Genomic DNA, 17,923 nt, shown 5'->3' with positions numbered 1-17,923 from the left:
CACTTGATTTCAGAAGGCTCTTGGAGACCATGGCCCAGTGGGTCTGGGATTGAACACAGTTTTTCTTCCCACCTTGGGAGGCTCTGAGCCAGAGTCAGGGGGAACTTGTCTAGGATGGTACAGGGGCTACACTGTTCATAGACCTGAATGCTGCTTTGCTCACCTGAAGCCCACCACAGGTGGCTGAAGCGTGTTGAAGCAGGCTGCAGCAAGACACCCATCACGGTTGGATGGGTAGATGGATGGATGAAGGATGGATGGGTATCCGAGGTGTGGTCAAGCAGAAGATGGATGGATGGATGGATGGATGGATGGATGGATGGATGGATGGATGGGTATCTGGGGAGTGGTCAAGCAGAGGATGGATGGATGGATGGATGCATGCATGCATGAATGCCTATCTGCAATCTGCAGTATATTATCTACTTTAAGTAGTGCTGCCCCTTTCTGTCCCTGCCTAACCTCAATCTTCTGCCTTCCAGTAATGCTACCACATACCTTCCAACTCCTCATCACAGGAGAGGGAATCCTGATTCAAAGGCTATGGAGTCCCTAGAATCTGTTTCCCAATAACATCCCATCCCTCCCCACTTTCCCAACTCTGCTCAGCCAAACCCACGTGCCCAGCTTCCCGAGTCTGGTCTCCATTCTGGGTGATTGCCAGCAGGAAAGGGTGTGGACTTGGCTTCGCAGTTATTTTCCTGACGGAGGCCGGAAGCCAAAGAGGAAACGCTGTAGCCTCCCAACTCCATCACTGCTCTCCAGAGACGCTGAGTGGGAGGGGACTTTCTCAACTCCAGGTTAGGAGACCCTAATTGTGCCTCACACTCAGACCTGAGTATATCAGGAGGCTCTCCCGGAAGTGAACATGGGGCCCTTGAGTGGGATACTTACTGGTCTGCACATCACATGTCTCAGGGCAGCCAGGTTCCTACATGGGGAGAAAAGGGAAGACTGCAATGACTGCCTCACCTGCCTCTGGAGCTCCTGTCACCAAGGCATGAGTCAGATCCCCACTCCTGGCTGCCTGCTGATGGGGTTCCTTCTCCCTCCAGAACCGCAGCCTGCTCCCAGCTTTTGCTCAGGCTTGAACACCCTCTCCTCTGCTCACTCTATGAGAAGGCCATCCTTTCCTTCCAGCACCTGGAAATCTTCTCCCTATTGTACCTGTGTCCCCTGTTGCCATGGTCCCCAGAGTCCTTTGTCACTGCAGCATCTTCATTAGCTAATGGTTCCCGCCCCCCCCAGCCCCTTTTGAGCTTGGAAATCTCCGGAGCCAGTGCTCTCTGCCCCTTTGGAGACAGCATGATGACGGGCATGAGCACAAGGCTGCTTTTCAGTACCTTCTGCTCGGCCTCCCTCAGCACTGAGCCATCTGGGAGAGAAGGAGTACACAGAACTGGGTGTGGACCCAGGGTGTCTGGCTCTTGTGCACCTCCCATTAAAAAGAGAAGAAAATCCCTGCTAGGCCTAGAGCCAACAAGGGAAGAACACGGTACCCTGGCTCTGTGACACAGGGAGGGTGCCCAGAAACAACCGCACCAAGGTGCCTCTCAGAGGTGCTGGGCTAGGACCCGTCCAGGCCCAGTCTCCGCGCTCTGACTTACTTTCAAAGCTCTTTCCCTTTTTTCCCTCCACAAGGTTGGGTGGTAACAGAATTGTTCACCCACTTCTCGGGGATAAAGTAAGGTTCCCAGAGTAACTAGGACCAATGTCACATGGCCACTTCCCAGTTCTAGGTGCTTCTGTGGAGAGGTGAGTCATCCCCCAGAAAGGAAAATCAGGCCCTAGTCTTTTGATAAAGAAAAGGAAGAGGTGACCAAGGCCCCACTTCCCCACCATCCATGTTGGGCCCTAAGTTGCCAAGAATACTCATGGAGGCTGTGGTCTTCCTGGGCACATCACCTCTTCCTGGGTCATTCCAGGTCTCTGAATCTTTGTATATTTGGGGGGGGGGGGGTCACTTCCACTAGCCAGCCTTCCTTGATGCTCCAGGAGATGATCTCTGAGCTCCTCTACCCCCATAGAAGACCCTAGACTGTAGGCTCCTGACAGGTAGACCAGTCCTGTTGCTACAGTCCCTGAGCAAATGTGTGCACACAGGCAGGCTTCAAGTCTGAGTCGCCGTTGATGGCTCCCTTCTTGCTGTGTCCCCATCTCCAGAGCCAACCATCCGACCCTTTTCTGAGCTTCCAAGACCCCCTTCCTCACCACCACCCAGCCAGGGTCTCTTCTGCCTGACTGCCCACTCACCTGCTCTGCAGCCTTCCCGTGCAGCACAGGCTGCGGCAGGGCCATCTCCAGCCTGTGTAAGAGCCACTCCATCAGCCTGTAGTGGGGAAACGCACTGAATCCAGAGGAGAATTCTCATGGCGGGGGATTAGGGCAGAGCAAGCCTGCCAGGAGGCAGGTCCTGTTGGAAACCAGCCCCAGGTCTCTAACCCTGAAGGCCCCTTTCTCCTCCCCATCCTTCCCAGACAGCCCTGGTAGGGAGCTCAGCTCAGCTCTCATCCTCACCTCAGGTCACATATGCGTTTCCAGTCTCTCACAAAAAGCCAGGGGATGGGCATTAGGCAGCACCCACCCAGATTTTAAATGTATGTGGCCTTTAGTCCATACATTTACTCCTGGCAACTAAATACAACTGAAAACAAGGTTTGTTTTGTTTTGTTTTTTGTTTGTTTGTTTTTCGAAACATGGTTTCTCTGTAGCTTTGGAGCCTGTCCTGGAACTAGCTCTTGTAGACCAGGCTGGCCTCGAACTCACAGAGATCCACCTGCCTCTGCCTCCCAAGTGCTGGGATTAAAGGCATACGTCACCACCGCCCGGCTATGCTGCTTTTTACATGGGTACTGGGATCCAAATTCTGGCCCTCAAGCTTGCAGAAGAACAACTCTTAATCACTGAGCCAGTTCTCCAGACTCTTGGGGACTTATTTGTTTTAAGTGGGACAAAAAGGAAGCTGTAAAAGAATACATGCAATTTGATTTTGATGTGTGTGTGTGTGTGTGTGTGTGTGTGTGTGTGTGTGTGTGTGTGTGTGTTTTGCTTGTTTTGAGACAAAAACTGGCTATGGAGTTCAAGTTGGCCTTAAACGTATGATCCTCCTGCCTCAGCTTCTTGAGATTGCAGGTGGGCACTTGGTATATGTTTAAAGGAACAGTACACTCCCCAGCCTGGCTGATGGAGGAAGATGCTGATGCCCAAGCGGATGTTCTAACTTTCTAATTTAGCAAACTAGTACTGAGCTAAAGCAAAGCACTGAGCCTGCTCCCTGTGGGAGGTGTGGTCTTCAGGGAGCTCACCTGACAGGGTCCCCAGGTGGTGGAAGGGAAGAGGCCTGGAAACTAGGCTGGGGTTCTGCAGCTGGCTCCTCCTCAGGCTCCAGGGTTCCAGGATTGGGCTGGGAGGGACTCTCTGTGGGCTCTGTCTCCATCGGGAGTTCTGGCGGATCTGAGTGGTAACAGAACCAGCACTAAGACCCCATAGCAGGATTTCACCCAGTCCCTCCTGGGTATAAAGGCCAGATTTGGAAACTTGCCATGGCTGGGTGAAGAGCCCCTTGGGGACCACCCTAACACCAAACAGTACAGGAAGGGAAAGGAGCATAGCTGAGCTTGTGAAGTTCAGCTGACCGTAGCTGCTTAAGTCCCAGATCTAAGGTGGGATTCTAGTATTAGCAAGGACTGAACTGTCCCTTTGCTGAGCACTAAGGTTCCCCTGAGACCACACACACACACACACACACACACACACACACACACACAGTCTCAGCTCAGTCTCAGGTTCCCTTGGAACCTAGCCTGTGACCACTTAGGAAGCCCCTCCCAGTTCCTTCTCTGTACCTGGGTCCAAGACAGCAGCCTCAGGTTCAGGCTCAACTCTCCAGGCCTGGAGGACAGAGAGGTGGGTCACGATTGAAGCCATCCTTGCATATACCCCACCTTGACCAGCTGTGCTCTGGCCCCCATGAGCTCGCACGCATATGCATGTGTGCATACACATGTGCCCGGTGCTGGTGGTGGGACTATGACAGCTGATCTCCTTCGTTAACTTGATCAGGATCTAGGAGACACACCTCTGGGCAGGCCTCTTAGGGAGTTTCCAAAGAGGCTTAAGTGAACAGAGAAGACCCACTCTGAATGTGGGTGGCGCCATGCCATGGGTTGGGGTGCCAGACTCAACAAAAAAGGTTTAAGAGAGAGAGATAGAGAGACAGACAGACAGACAGACAGAGACAGACAGATCCCCTAGCATTCACTTCTGTCTACTGCCTGACTGCAGATGTAATACGACCAGCCAGGTGCTTCCCCACCATGGCAGATGGTAGCCCCTTTAAACCATGAGCTAACATAAACTCTTTAAGCATCTTTTGTCAGGAGCTTTGCCTCATCACGAAGAAAAGAAATGAATACAGTGGCTCTCTCTTGCTCCCAAATATCCCCAGGCCCTAGCCGGTCACTCCTCCCATGAACGACACTCCAAGGAGAAGACCCATGCTCCAGTGGATGTTGGGGGTTGCCATAGCCTATTGGAGTGGGCAGCTCCCCGGGCCCCAACCCTCCCTACTGGTCAGATGCCCACCCCCAACTCATCACTTACCTCAGAGGGTTTAGGGGGCTGAGGCAGCACTTTCTCCAGGTTCTGTTCAAGCCACCTGAGCAGCCACAGGCTGGGTCTGTAGAAGGGTCAGAGGTCAGAAAATGGGGTAGCCTGAAATGAGCTACCTTACTGCCCCCTGGGCCTAGGCCTGGCCAGTCTTCTACAGCTGGAGCCAAGAGCCAGCAGTTTAGGAATGAGTGAGTGAAGGGGTCAGTGGAAGGAGGTGGTTGGGACCGAAGACATGAGTTTCTTGCGGAAATCACAAAGCGGTTCTTCAGGCTGACACTGGAGACAGGACAACCTGAAAACTTAGTGACTAGCAACAGGTACTAATTAAGGACTTTATATAAAGTCCCAGGTTTCTAGCCTTGGGCTTTATTTATTTTTTTTAATTTTTTATTTGGTTTGCTTTTGAGACAGAGTCCAATTACAAAGCCCCAACTAGGCTCAAATTTATGATTCCCCAATCTCAGCCCTAGTGTCCGGATTGGTTTGTGACTTTTCATTTTATTATTATTTTTGTTTTTTTTTGAGTCAGGGTTTCTCTGTATATTCTTGGCTGTCCTGGAACTCACTCTGTAGATCAGGCTGGCCTTGAACTCAGATTCACCTGCCTTGGCCTCCGGAGTGCAGGGATTAAAGGCATGAACCACCACCACCCATCTGTGACTTTAAACACAGGAGGCTCTGCAGTTATACCAGTCAGAGGTGGCTAAAGTGGACAAGGCTCCCCAATATGTCATTGTCCCCATCTAACCTGACACCCTCACTGATAAGGCAGCTAGCTTCTTTTGAGAGGTCCTAAACTACGAGGCTGAGACAACCAAGTAGTATATTCTGCACTGTGGTCCAAGCCCTGTTTCTAGACGCCACATAAACCTACACTCCACACTCCCAGAAGGCTGTGTGCACAGAGCTTATCCATGCCTGTTTCCTTCTCAGAGGTGGCCCAGCACAGGGTCTCCAGCAAGCAACAGAAAGCACAGGCAGCGTGGTGTTTACACCACCCCGTGCTACAGACAGAAGAGGGATTGAAAAGAGGAAAGAGGCTGGGCGTGGTGGCACACACTTTTTTTTTTTAAGTTTCTCGAGACAGGGTCTGTCTGTGTAACTCCTGTGGCTGTCCTGGAACTCACTCTGTAGACCAGGCTGGCTTCAAACTCACAGAGACCCACCTTCCTCTGCCTCCTGAATACTGGGATTAAAGGTGTCCCAGCTCTCGGGAGGCAGAGGCAGGCAGATCTCTGTGAGTTTGAGGCCAGCCTGGTCTACAAAGCTAGTTCCAGGACAGCCAAGGTTACAGAGAAACCCTGTTCCAACCCTCCTCCCTGAAGAAGAAGGGGGGGGAGGAGGAGGAGGAGGAGGAAGAAGGAGAAGAAGGAGAAGGAGAAGGAGAAGGAGAAGGAGAAGAAGAAGAAGAAGAAGAAGAAGAAGAAGAAGAAGAAGAAGAAGAAGAAGAAGAAGAAGAAGAAGAAGAAGCAGCAGAAGCAGAAGCAGAAGCAGAAGCAGAAGCAGAAGCAGAAGCAGAAGCAGAAGCAGAAGCAGAAGCAGAAGCAGAAGCAGAAGAAGAAGAAGAAGAAGAAGAAGAAGAAGAAGAAGAAGAAGAAGAAGAAGAGAGGAAAGAAACATGCTTCGGGTCACACAGGAGGTAGCAATAGACCCTGCTTCTGACCCCAAGGCTCTCAGCGCTGTGCACACTGCTTGGTCCACTATAGACAACAGTGACACTTGCTAACAATGACTTACTCAGTATCTTGAGCCCTGGAAGCTTCGTCTGAGCCATCTGCAGACCCTACAGAGTCAGGAAGTAAAGGACAGGGGGGCAGGATGAGGAAAGATTGCTCAGTGGGTAAAATGCTGCACTAGACAGCATCGTCAGGAGTCCTGGCTGCACAGGGGGCCAATACAGATAACAACTGAACACCGCGTATCTCAAAATCTACAGAAGGGATTGAATGTTTTCACCGGAAATAAATGAGAATTTTCTGAGGACAGAGGCAGGTTTAACCTGATTACAAAAGCACGTAGGGAACCAAACATCGCCAGCAGCCATTAAAATGCACGAGGTTGTGTTTTATGTATCAGTTAAAACAATAAATTAACAAATTGGAAACACCCATGAAGTCAATGGAGAAAGAAGGAAGGAAGGAAAAAAAGGGAGAGGAGAGAGAGGGAAACAGAAGAGAAGAGAGCGAGAGAAGACGAAGAAAAGATGAAGGGGGAGGGGAAGAGGGGAAAAGAGAGAGCAACCATAATATCATCAAGAGCAAACACTGCCTGAAACCCCACGTCAGCCCGAAGCAGCACTGAAACTGCTCAAATCAGGCCACTCAAGGCCAGTGGATGGGCTACTCCCATGGACCATGAGATTCTCCCACTTTCTATCCTCTCAGGGCTCCCACCTTTGGAAAGGCACCCTACCTTTTGGTCTCACCTGTTTCCCCGGTGCCACAGGGCCCCAGAATCTGTACTCCAGCCTGCTGAGACAGACAGACATTACAGGGAGTACAAGGAACAGCCTCCCCGGGCCCCACAACCCTCTGCTGACCCTTCCTCCACCTGCAGGTCACCGGCCCTTGTACCTCATCTGGGTCTTCCACTCCAGCTACCAGGTTCTGCCCCCCCTTGCTGCTGCAGACAGGCTGTGGAACGACCTTCTCCATGCCCTTCCAGAACCAGGTCAACACCCAGGAGCTGGGGCTGCCAAGGGATAGAGACACCACCAGTCCAGTATCAATTCCCACACCATCCGAGTGGCAGTCCATATATCCCAAAGGACTTGACATGAATCAAGCTACTATCCCCACATGGTGAGTCTTTCAAACATCACTTCCTCTCTGGAAAGCACAGGGTACCCTCCAGTCCCTAGCCAAGCAGGTGAGGGAGAATTTCGGAACCTGCCCTCCAGTTGCTCCAAACAGCCCAGCCTCTCTCTATACCCCAATTAGCTTGCTGCTGCCAGCATCCTCACATCTGGTCCTCTCTCTGGAGGCAGAGGCTGAGGCTAATCTGATCATGTGAGGATCCCAACTCACTGCCTTTCGTTAGCCCCAGCCCAATACATAATTTGCTGGACAAACTCTCTGAACTAAAATGGCTAAGCGTCAGGAACGTGGGCTTCACTGGGAAATCAACAGCTCCAGTTGCCTGAAGTCACCCCAGCACTGAAACCATTCTAGCCCCCCAATATTACTGTGGCCTTCCCTCTCTTGCTCACCATCCCTATTGTACTCAGAGTACCCCCAGCTTCCATGAACGCTCCCCTAATCATTCCCTGATGCTCTGGGCCTCTATTGAATGGCCAGGGACCCTTGCACACCAGTGGCTCCCTGCAGGGGCAGTTGGGAGGGGAGAGGGTGATATGGTACCTGTTCACCTTGGCAACAGCGACCTGGGTCTGATGGGTAGACTGAGGAGGGTTAGTTTCCTGGGCCTCTAGCAAAAAAAAAAAAAAAAACAAGAATGTCTCATATTTTAAATGTGGACCCAAGAGAGGCCCATTTCTTCCTTGCTGGGGAGATCAAGTTAGAGGCAGGGCAGAAGAAGGCCACCAAGGGGTTAGAGCTGAAAAGCCCCCAGGAGCCCACTCCAAGGTTTCCCGAGCCTTCACTCCATCATAGGTGAAGTGAGCTGCTACTAGGCTCCGAGAGGAAACCCCAACCCCCTGCCCAGCTAGCCTGGGTCCCAGCACTCACCTTGAAGGCTAGGGCCAGCCTCAGCCACACCTTCCCCTTCCATTGGCTCCTCAGGCGGCTGTGGGGTTCAAACAGGACCTGTAAGCCTAGTGCAGAAAGCACAGCCTCTGATTCACCCCAGGGACCTGCAGCCCCCAAAGTTGAGTGACTCATTTCAGGATCATCTCTATAGGTCCTGCTGGCCTCACTCCCCACCCAGGACCCTTCCTTCCTCATACCCAGGGGCTCAGCACCCAGGCTGGGGCCTCATCTCCCAGCCTCATATCCCCCACTCAGTGGCCTGAGAAGAGGGAGGAGCCATAGGACAGGGGTCAGATGTGCTCCCCAGTCAGGCCTCTTCCTCCCAGTGCCCAAACTTTCCTTCTTGCCTCTGCTATTCGCCTCCCTCCTGTTCCTGCAGCCTCCTCTACTCCTGCACACCATGTGTAGCTATAGACAGCCATGCATGGGCATCCATGCAGACAGCCACAGCTGTATACCCATACCTGAGCCTGGAGGACAGTGGGGAGAAAAGAGACACACTTCTGGGCCTCTGGAAAAGAGTCCCATACTTCATATCTGGTCTCCCAAGAGGCCCATTCCTCCCTAAAGTCACATTTATGTCTATGCACACATAGACATGATCATGCACATCACACCGTTGTGCATGTAACAGTGATATGTACGCATGCATACATATACAAAACAAGTGTATCCATACAAATTCACTTGTACCTACCTACATATAGACATGTCAGCAATACAACTATATTCATATACACATATGCATATGCATACACACTTACTTGTACATAGACATGTCAGAGTACATACACATAAACACATGCACACAAAGATACATTTGCATGTGTATAAATACAGAAATTTGCATATACACATACATGCATATGCTCAATCACATAAATAGGCATTTGTACAATTATGAAAGCATGTGTATATACACAAATATACACACATCTAAAATATATACAAGTACATGTGGCATCTAAAATATGTTTGTATACAGGGATATGCAAATGTAAGAACAGACATATGCCAGGTGGTGGTGGTGCACGCCTTTAATTCCAGCACTCAGGAGGCAGAGACAAGTGGATCTCTGTGAGTTCAAGTCCAGCCTGGTCTAGAGAGGAAGTTCCAGGTCAGGCTTCAAAGCTACAGAGAAACTCTATCTCAAAAAAAAAAAAGAAAGAAAAAACAAAAACGAAGAACAGACACAGACACGTATATGCACAAACACATAAGCTCATACTCAGAAATATGCACATACAGATGGAATCATGTGCACACAATAAACATGTATGAATATTCATACAAATATACATTATATACACATTAGGCATGCAGACCCAAATCTGAAATACCCAAGTGTGCTCACAGTATACCATCAATAACATAGCATAAGCACACACACACACACGTATACACATACACATTCTATAGCCGGCTCCTAAACACACTCCGCACTCGCCCACGGGCAATCCTTCTTCTTCCAGAAATACCTTGCCTCAGCATCTCCCCAGTTAAAACTCCCCCACCAGTCTCTGTGCCTAAACACGCCCCACCAGCCTCCAATTTTGGAGGTTAAATGACCGTTGTCTATGAGTTCCCGTAACCTCTAAGAGCACTGCTGGAGCTTGCTCCTTACTAGTCCTTCCTCCCGGTAGAAGGAGCTGATGGGCACTTGTCTTCAGACTCCCAGGGACAGTGCTTGATTGATTCTTTATGCCTTTTGCTCTAAGCACAGGATCTCACATCAATTAGAAGCTAAATGAAATCTGCTTAATTAAGTTGCTGAATTAATTGTCATCAGGCCCCTGAAGGGATGAGAAGCTGAACTGGCAAGTTTTTGATATGCTTGAAGGAACATGCTAGAAAAATGTTCCTCAATATGTGGTATATGGACCAGTGCCGGTGCAAACTACTAACTGGTCCATGGTGGTTGAACAGTTGGAATTAAAAATTAAGGGCTGGTTGAGATGCTTTTATGGGTAAGGGTGCTTGCTGTCTGCCCTGAGGACATGTCCACACAAGACTTGTCCTCTGACTCTGCACATAAATGGAATAAATTTTTAAAAATCGGCCGGGCAGTAGTGGCACACACCTTTAATCCCAGCATTCAGGAGGCAGAGGCAGGTGGATCTCTGTGAACTTGAGGCCAGCCTGGTCTACAAGAGCTAGTTCCAGGATAGCCTGGGCTACACAGAGAAACCCTGTCTTGAAAAAAAAAATTTTTTTTGAAAATCTGTGTCAAGTCCCAAAGTGTATGTACTCAATGGAACACTAATCTTGTTTAAAATTAGTTAGTTAGTTAGTGAGTTGGTTGGTTTGTTCATTAGTTATTGGTTTTTCAAGACAAGGTTTCTCTGTGTAGACCAGGCTGGCCTAGAACTCAGAGAACTGCCTCACTCTGCCTCCCAAGTGCTGGGATTAATGGCATGTGCCACCACTGCTCAGCTATTTTTTTAATCATTTATTTTTAAAGATAATATTATTACTACACTTCTCCCTTCTTTTTCCTCCCTTTAAATTCTCCCATAAACCCCTCCTTTCTCTTTTTCAAATCCATGGCCTCTTTATTCGTTAATTGTTGTTATATACATATTATGTATACATACATATTTCTAAATACATAAATGCAACCTGCTCAGTCTGTAAATATTACTTGTATGTATGTTTTCAGGGCTGGCCATTTGGTATTGGATATCCAATTGATGTTCTTCCCTGGGGGAGACTATTTCTCCTGCTTTCGTTACCTGTAGTTCTTGTGTTGGATTAAAGCCTCCCCACCCCTGCCTACTTTAGCCTATCCATTGCTGTTATCCTTGGAACACTAATGTTAAAAGATACTTGGAAAATAAAATACTGTTTAAGAGGCCAGAGAGACAGCTCAGTGGTTAAGAATACTTGCTGCTTGCAGAGGACTCATGTTCCCAGAACCTTGTTAGGCAGTCACTACTATCCTCAAGGAATCTGATGCCCTCTTCTGGCCTCTGTGGTCACTGCACTCATGAGAGCAGACACACACATACACACAGACACACACACACACTCATACACAGATATATATATATATATATATATGTGTGTGTGTATGTATATATATAATATTTAAAACAAATCTTTAAAATGCTGTTTTTAAAAACCTATATTAATTTCCTACTTCCTAAACTGAGAAAGTCTTCCTACAAAATAAATACCAGCTGTAGGAAGTGATGTGATTCTATTCTGGAGCTATTTCTGGATCTCCTTAGGAACTGGTAATAAAAAGATCAGAGTCTAGAGTGTCTCTCTCTGCTCTAAACTCCAGAGACTGACAAACACATCCACAGGACATTTATAGCTATTGCTTGTTTTTGTAAATAGAGAGTGTATGTGTATATGATGCATGTACTATGTACATCTTTGGAGGACAACTTTGGGTATCAGTCCTTGCCTTCCGCCTTGTTTGAGACAGGGTCTCTTCATGGCCTTTTTGATGTGTTAGCCAGGTTAGCTGGGACACGGGCCTCCAGGGATTCTCCTCTCTGCTCCTAGCTCTCTGGGGAAGCGCTGGGACAACATATGTTCATTCAGCTGCACCCAGTTTTCACCTAGGTTCTGGGGATTTGAACTCAGGTCCTCATGCTGGCATGGTAAATGCTTTTACCCTCTGAGCTATTTCTCCAGTCTCACAAGTAAAGTGTGTCAGCATACAGCCATGCGCGTGTCAATAAAGTGAGTTCCAGGATAACCAGGGCTACACAGAGAATCCTTGTCTCAAAAACCAAAAACTAACTTACTGACTAACTAAGAGCACTGACTGCTCTTCTAGAGGACCCGGGTTCAATTCCCAGCACCCACATTGGCAGCTCACAACTCGTTACCCGTTCTGCACAGCTGTGCTCATACTGTAGCTGGCAGGGCTGAGCAACTAAGACACAGCATGGCCCACACAGCCTGTTTCACCTTTCACAGAAACAGCCGTAAGCAAACTTATCCACTCTCTGGGCCTGAGTAGCCTCATTGAGATGTGCACTGAGCCAGTGACCACATGTCCTGCTGGCTCCTGCTTTCTTTCTTGAGCAGCCCACGGGGATCAGGTGGCCCAAGCTGTGAGTCCCTGAGCAGCAAGACCAGCCTGCCCTTCCCCTCTCTCCCCTCACCAGGGTCAGGGTCTCTGGCACATCCTCTTCCAGGGCTGTTTCAGGTTCTGGCTCTGGTTCTGGCTCCAGCTGAGGCTCTGGTTCCGGTTCTGGTTTTGCCTCAGGCTCCAGCTCTGGTTCTGGCTCTGGTTCTGCTTCCTCCTCAGTCTTCTGAGGGGTCTCTGGAGGCTGAGGCAGCACCTTCTGGATCCAGCCCAACATCCTGATGCCTGTAATGGACAAAAAACTGCTTAGGTAAAAGCAAGCCAAGCGGGCAAGGTGGGGAGACTGTCTGGGCCTTGGCGTCCACCCAGTAGGTATAAAGTATGAATCCTTGTTCGGCGCCAAATGTGAAAGGACTCTTAAAAGAAATCCCACACTAGCTCAGAATTGAGAAATAGATGGGCTATTTATTTAGGAGTAAACTCACAAATCAGAATCCTCTGCTTGAACGGAGAACAGAAATTGAATCCAGCAACCGGAAACAGAGCGGATGAATGCTCTACATCAGTTTATATAGTATAAGAGACCACGCCCCAGTGGATGAGTAACCACTGGCTTTAAGACTTCCTACAGCAGAGTCTTTAACTGCACCGAATGCTCCTCATCCATGGTCACTTTGTGGGTTGCATATGCCCTTTACCACACCTTATTTTTAAAAATATTTCTGCAGTAGGGCTGAAGAGATGATGTCATGGTTAAGAGCACTTTCTGCTCTTCCAGAGGACCCACATTTAGTTCCCAGCATCCATAGCAGGCAGCTCACAGATACCTGTAACCCCAGTTACAGGAGATCCAATATTTAATTCTGGCCTCTGTGAGCATCCACGCATACATGAAATATGTGCACATACACATTAAAAATAAATCTTCAAAAGAGTTTCTGCATTTATGAGCAGCCCCCTTTCCACCCCAGCCCCAGAAATGCTTATCTGCTTCTTGCCCCTGGTGTCTGAATTCCAGAATATAGAATTCCAGATATAGAAATCCCAAAATTTCTATATTGTATGTGGCCTTTGAGCATGATTTCTTTCATTTAACATCCACATCTGATATTCTTCTGTGTAAGTATTACTGTCACTAATTTATTTATTTCTATTATGGAGTAGTATTCTATGGTATGGATTTTGCACACTTTGCTTATCCTTTTCCAAGCTGCGGGAATAATGGTTCAAATAAAACATTCAAAAATTAAAAATATTTCTGCAATGTTATCAGAGGCTAGCTATTAGAAAGAATCTGACCGCTCATCATGGGTGAGGCCTGCATTAAGTAGTAATGCCACCGATAATGGGGATGTGGAAACGTTGGAAAGGAAGAAGCACATTCGTTTGAACAGAAGATGTACGTGCTCTAACACTGTCATGAACAGATCAGTTCGACTCCCTTCGCCTCTGTGTGCCTGTGTGTAGTGGGGGCACTGCAGCCAGGCATGGTGGTATCCACTTCAAGGTCAGCCTGAACAAAAAGCAAGTGACCTTGATAGTTCCTACTTTGTGAGCAGAAAAATCCATTAAACCAGGCACGGTGGTGCATGTCTTTAATCCCAGCACTCAGAAGGCAAATCTGTGAGTTCAAGGCCAGCCTGGTCTAAGAGTGAGTTCCAGGACAGCCAAGACTACATAAAGAAACCCTATCTTGAAACACTAACAAATTGATGTGAAAAATTATTTTAAGCTGTGTTACTTTTGTTTATGCTGTGGGACATTTGTTTTAATGATGCAAAGATGTGTTGCATTCTTTCATGTTGCTTTTGTTTAACTCTGTGACGTTGTGATTCTTTGCTTGTCTAAAACACCTGATGAGCTAATCAAGAGCTGAACAGCCAATAGCAAGGCAGGAGAAAGGATAGGCAAGGCTGGCAGGCAGAGAGAATAAATAGGAGAACTATGGAAGGAGCAAGGTAGAACAATGAGAGGACATCAGGGGCCAGCCACCCAACTACACAGCAAGCTGCAAAGAAAGAAGTGACGTATACAGAAATAGAGAAAGATAAAAGCCCAGAGGCAAAAGATGGGATAATTTAATACAAGAAAAGCTGGCAAGAAACAAGCCAAGCTAAGGCTTGGCTTTATAAGTAATACTAAGTCTCTGTGTCACTTATTTGGGATCTGGGTGGCTGCCCCCCCCCCAAAAAAAAGCCAAAGAACTAGAAAAGTAAAGAGTAATAAAGCAAATTGATAAAAGCAACATTCTCAGACCAGTGACTGAGCCCCCTTAATTATGAGTTATTTACTCAGATGTCAGCTGCTAGCCAGTGCCTGGCCCACGCCAAGGCCTCACAAAGGTTGGTCACACAGATGCTGAGCACAAGCACAGACTGGAATAGCATGTGCTGCAGAAGCCCATGACTGAAAAGAAGCACTGGGAGCTTAGGCACACAAAGTCTGTGCTGTCGAAGATAACATTAGCCACGTGCTTTAATCCCAGCACTCAAGAGGCCGAGGCAGACGGACTCCTGTGAATTTAAAGCCAGTTTGAGCTACATAGCAAGTTACAGGCCAGCCAGAGCTACACAGTGAGACCCTGGCTCAAAAATAAATAAACAAGGGACTGGGGAGATGGCTCAGTGGTTAACTGTTCTTCCAGAGGACTGGGGTTCAATTCCCAGCACCCCACATTGACAGCTCACAACTGTCTGTAACTCTAGTTTCAGGCAATCTGGTTTCTTCACACCAATGCACATAAAATGAAGTTAGATAAGTTATAAAAATAACAATACTTGTCACCGTAGTGGTGCATGCCTTTAATCCCAGCACTCAGGAGGCAGAGGCAGACAGATCTCTGTGAGTTCAAGGCCAGCCTGGTCTACAGAGTGAGTGCCAGGACAGCCAAGGCTACACAGAAAAACCCTGTCTTGAAAAACGAAAACAAACAAAAAAATTGAAAATTGTCAGACGGTAGTGGCATACGCCTTTAATCCTAGCACTCGGGAGGCAGAGGCAGGCGGATCTCTGTGGATTCAAGACTAGCCTGATCTATACAGAGCTAGTTCCAGGACAGGCTCCAAAGCTACAGAGAAACCCTGCCTCGAAAAACCAAAACAACAACAACAACAACAAAAACCCAACACTTATCACTTTTTTAACTTTGAAGATAAAATGCCAGTTGGACCTCTTGTCACGGTTAATAAATGACATTCCAACCAGTTTCAATCTCATTAATATTAAGCAAATGGAGAGCCAAGTTCTGTGACACCGAATTCTCACAGGACGGCTCAGTGGCACCATCCAGGCTGATGTGTAGACAGACAGGCCCGTGAAAGGCCACCCAGGACACAGGCCTACCCAAGGTTTTACCTCCCTTGAAAAAAGTAGCCCCGTGGCCAGGGATCCCTGCCCCAGTACCAGCTTCCCAGAGTTCATTGCCAGGCTCCTTGCCCTCTGTCCCAGCTCTGGCTCAGCTTCTCCTAGGGCAGCCTCTATGGGACAGAGCTTAAACTGCAGAATCAGCTCAGCCTATGGTAAACTGATAGGGGTCCAGATACAACCCCTGGGTTCTAGATCTCTGCTGGCTCGAGGGTATGGACACAGCGACTTCCTCCCATGTTTGGGATGGCAGAATGCACAGACCCCAGTCAACTACCAGCAGCCCGGGGAACCAGACCTGAGGAAAGCCCTCCTTAAAGCCTGGCTCCCACGCCTCTCTGACAACACTCATTCTTCCGACCATCTTGCCCCCCCCCCCACTCCCTGTAAGGGGCATAGCCATCCTCAGACCAATAAAATTGTCTAAGGTTGACTCTGGTCAAGACACGTTTACTCTCAAATCTGCTTGGACCCTGACTGCCTTCTTTTGTCCTCTGCTGGAGGACCAGAGGGCAACAATCCTGGCTTGCATTTCTGAACTGTCTGGAAATTACTCGGGAAGAGGCCTCCTAGGCCAGTTTTCTGGATGGAGATTTGGAGGCCCGTCTTGCTGCTTTAAAGAGAGAGGCTGAGGCAGGAAGGTGACCTAGGGCTAGCCACCCAGGAAACTGTCCTGTCGAACCGCCAGCATTCTGAGAATCTTCTGAGGAGCTCGAGAAAACACAGATTCCCTAGGTTCCCCCAAACCCTAGTGGGGCATTAAGTCTACATTTCTCAGGCTGCCCTGAAGCTACCAAAGTCTAAGTCACGGGAGGTGGCACTACAGCTCAGCCGTCAGGTCTACTTCATCTCCTCAATGCCCTGCTAGAAGCTGAGCATGGGGACCCCCCCACACACACCAAGGAGTCCTACTGAGCCCCCACTTCATTCTGAGTTACCTGTTCAGACGTCAGCTGCTGGCAGGTATTGCAGTCTCAGTGCTCTTGAAGCTGGCCCCTCAGACACAGCCAGGATTAATTGGCGCTAGATGGGCCGAGTGCAAAGGATTAGCATGTGCAGAAAGGGGGGCAGGGCTCATGCCAGGGGAGCCAGTAACAACCCCCAAGTGTGTCCAACAGGGTTTAGGGCTCTATAAATTGCTAGGGCACCTGCCCCTAGTGCCGGGGCCAGACTTCCCACACACTGACATAGCCAGAGAGAGGCTGTGAAACCAGGAATGGTCTGGATGTCTGTGTGGTTCTGGGGGACCCCTCAAGGTGACAGGAGCCCATCGGCTCAGCCAGGGGGACAGGAGTGTGTCCTCACTCTCCAGCACCAACGTTGGAACTGAGCAGGCTCTCTGCGGCAGAGTCTTTAATAGCTCGAGCTTTACTACAAGAACCAGGACAAGACCTTTAGCCAAAATCTGTACTTAGCAGCATTTCCAGAGAAACAGAACCAAGGCAGTATGAAGTCTCGGGACCAGAAGGCCTAGGATATGTCCCAGTTAGACATCTCTAGCCTCAGAGTCCCTGAAGAGTAGAGAGTTCAAGACACAGCATCCAAGGTGACCAAAGGACCCAGAGTCTTGAGTTCCAAGGCCAGTAGCAGCAGGAAGAACCATACCCAACTAAGGAAGAAGAATCAGAGACAGTTTCTCCTCTTTCCTCTCCTGTATCCTGCTCCCTCCCAGACACTAAACAAACAGATTAATTCCAAACACATAAGGGGGTGACCTCAGTTTTCTGACCTGCATGCCAGGCTTGCCTGGAAGCACCATCCCAGGCACACCCAGAAGTCATGCTTTACCAATCTCTGGGCATTCCTAATCAGCCAAGTTAAAACCCAAAAGTAACAGTCTTGATCATCGCAGGTTCCAAGGCCTGACTGATAACTGACCAAATTGGGAAACTGAGGCTGGACTCTCAGAAGAAATACAGATCCAGGAGGAGGGGGTGCAAAGGGCAGTGGTCCAGGGGAGAGGGGCTCTGTGAGGTGGTAGCACCGAGCTGATTCTAGGGTCACTTAACCTGAGGATGCTGTGTGCCTGTGAGTCAGCCATAAGCCTGCTGAATGAGACTGGTTTAGGATTTCCTCTGAAGTCCATTGCCCTGTCACCTCTGTTACTGTAACACAACACTTTAAACCAAGTCATTTACAAGGAACAAGGGTACTGTTCACTGCAGCCACAGAAGATCAAAGCAATAGAAGAGGTGGA

The 17,923-nt window shown here is 48.7% G+C and overlaps 1 protein-coding gene across 1 annotated transcript in view; it reads right to left on the bottom strand.

Moving 5' to 3' along the window:
- The window catches only part of Cngb1 (cyclic nucleotide gated channel subunit beta 1), a 57,903-nt gene extending 45,263 nt beyond the window's left edge, over window positions 1–12,640 (bottom strand). The window contains exons 1-11 of the mRNA XM_042054239.1: window positions 12,440–12,640; window positions 8,298–8,355; window positions 7,971–8,037; window positions 7,185–7,302; window positions 7,037–7,079; window positions 6,349–6,394; window positions 4,603–4,678; window positions 3,846–3,891; window positions 3,306–3,453; window positions 2,254–2,329; window positions 895–931 (exon numbers count right to left, since the gene is read on the bottom strand). Of these exons, the coding sequence (XP_041910173.1) occupies window positions 895–931; window positions 2,254–2,329; window positions 3,306–3,453; window positions 3,846–3,891; window positions 4,603–4,678; window positions 6,349–6,394; window positions 7,037–7,079; window positions 7,185–7,302; window positions 7,971–8,037; window positions 8,298–8,355; window positions 12,440–12,640 (916 nt within the window). The remainder of the gene's footprint in view (window positions 1–894; window positions 932–2,253; window positions 2,330–3,305; window positions 3,454–3,845; window positions 3,892–4,602; window positions 4,679–6,348; window positions 6,395–7,036; window positions 7,080–7,184; window positions 7,303–7,970; window positions 8,038–8,297; window positions 8,356–12,439) is intronic.
- Window positions 12,641–17,923: the final 5,283 nt, after the last annotated feature.

This window comes from Arvicola amphibius, chromosome 15, assembly GCF_903992535.2.
Source record: "Arvicola amphibius chromosome 15, mArvAmp1.2, whole genome shotgun sequence".
In the NCBI taxonomy this organism is placed as follows: domain Eukaryota; kingdom Metazoa; phylum Chordata; class Mammalia; order Rodentia; family Cricetidae; genus Arvicola; species Arvicola amphibius.
Note: the sequence above shows the minus strand (reverse complement) of the source record. Positions and strands in the feature narration are given on the sequence as shown.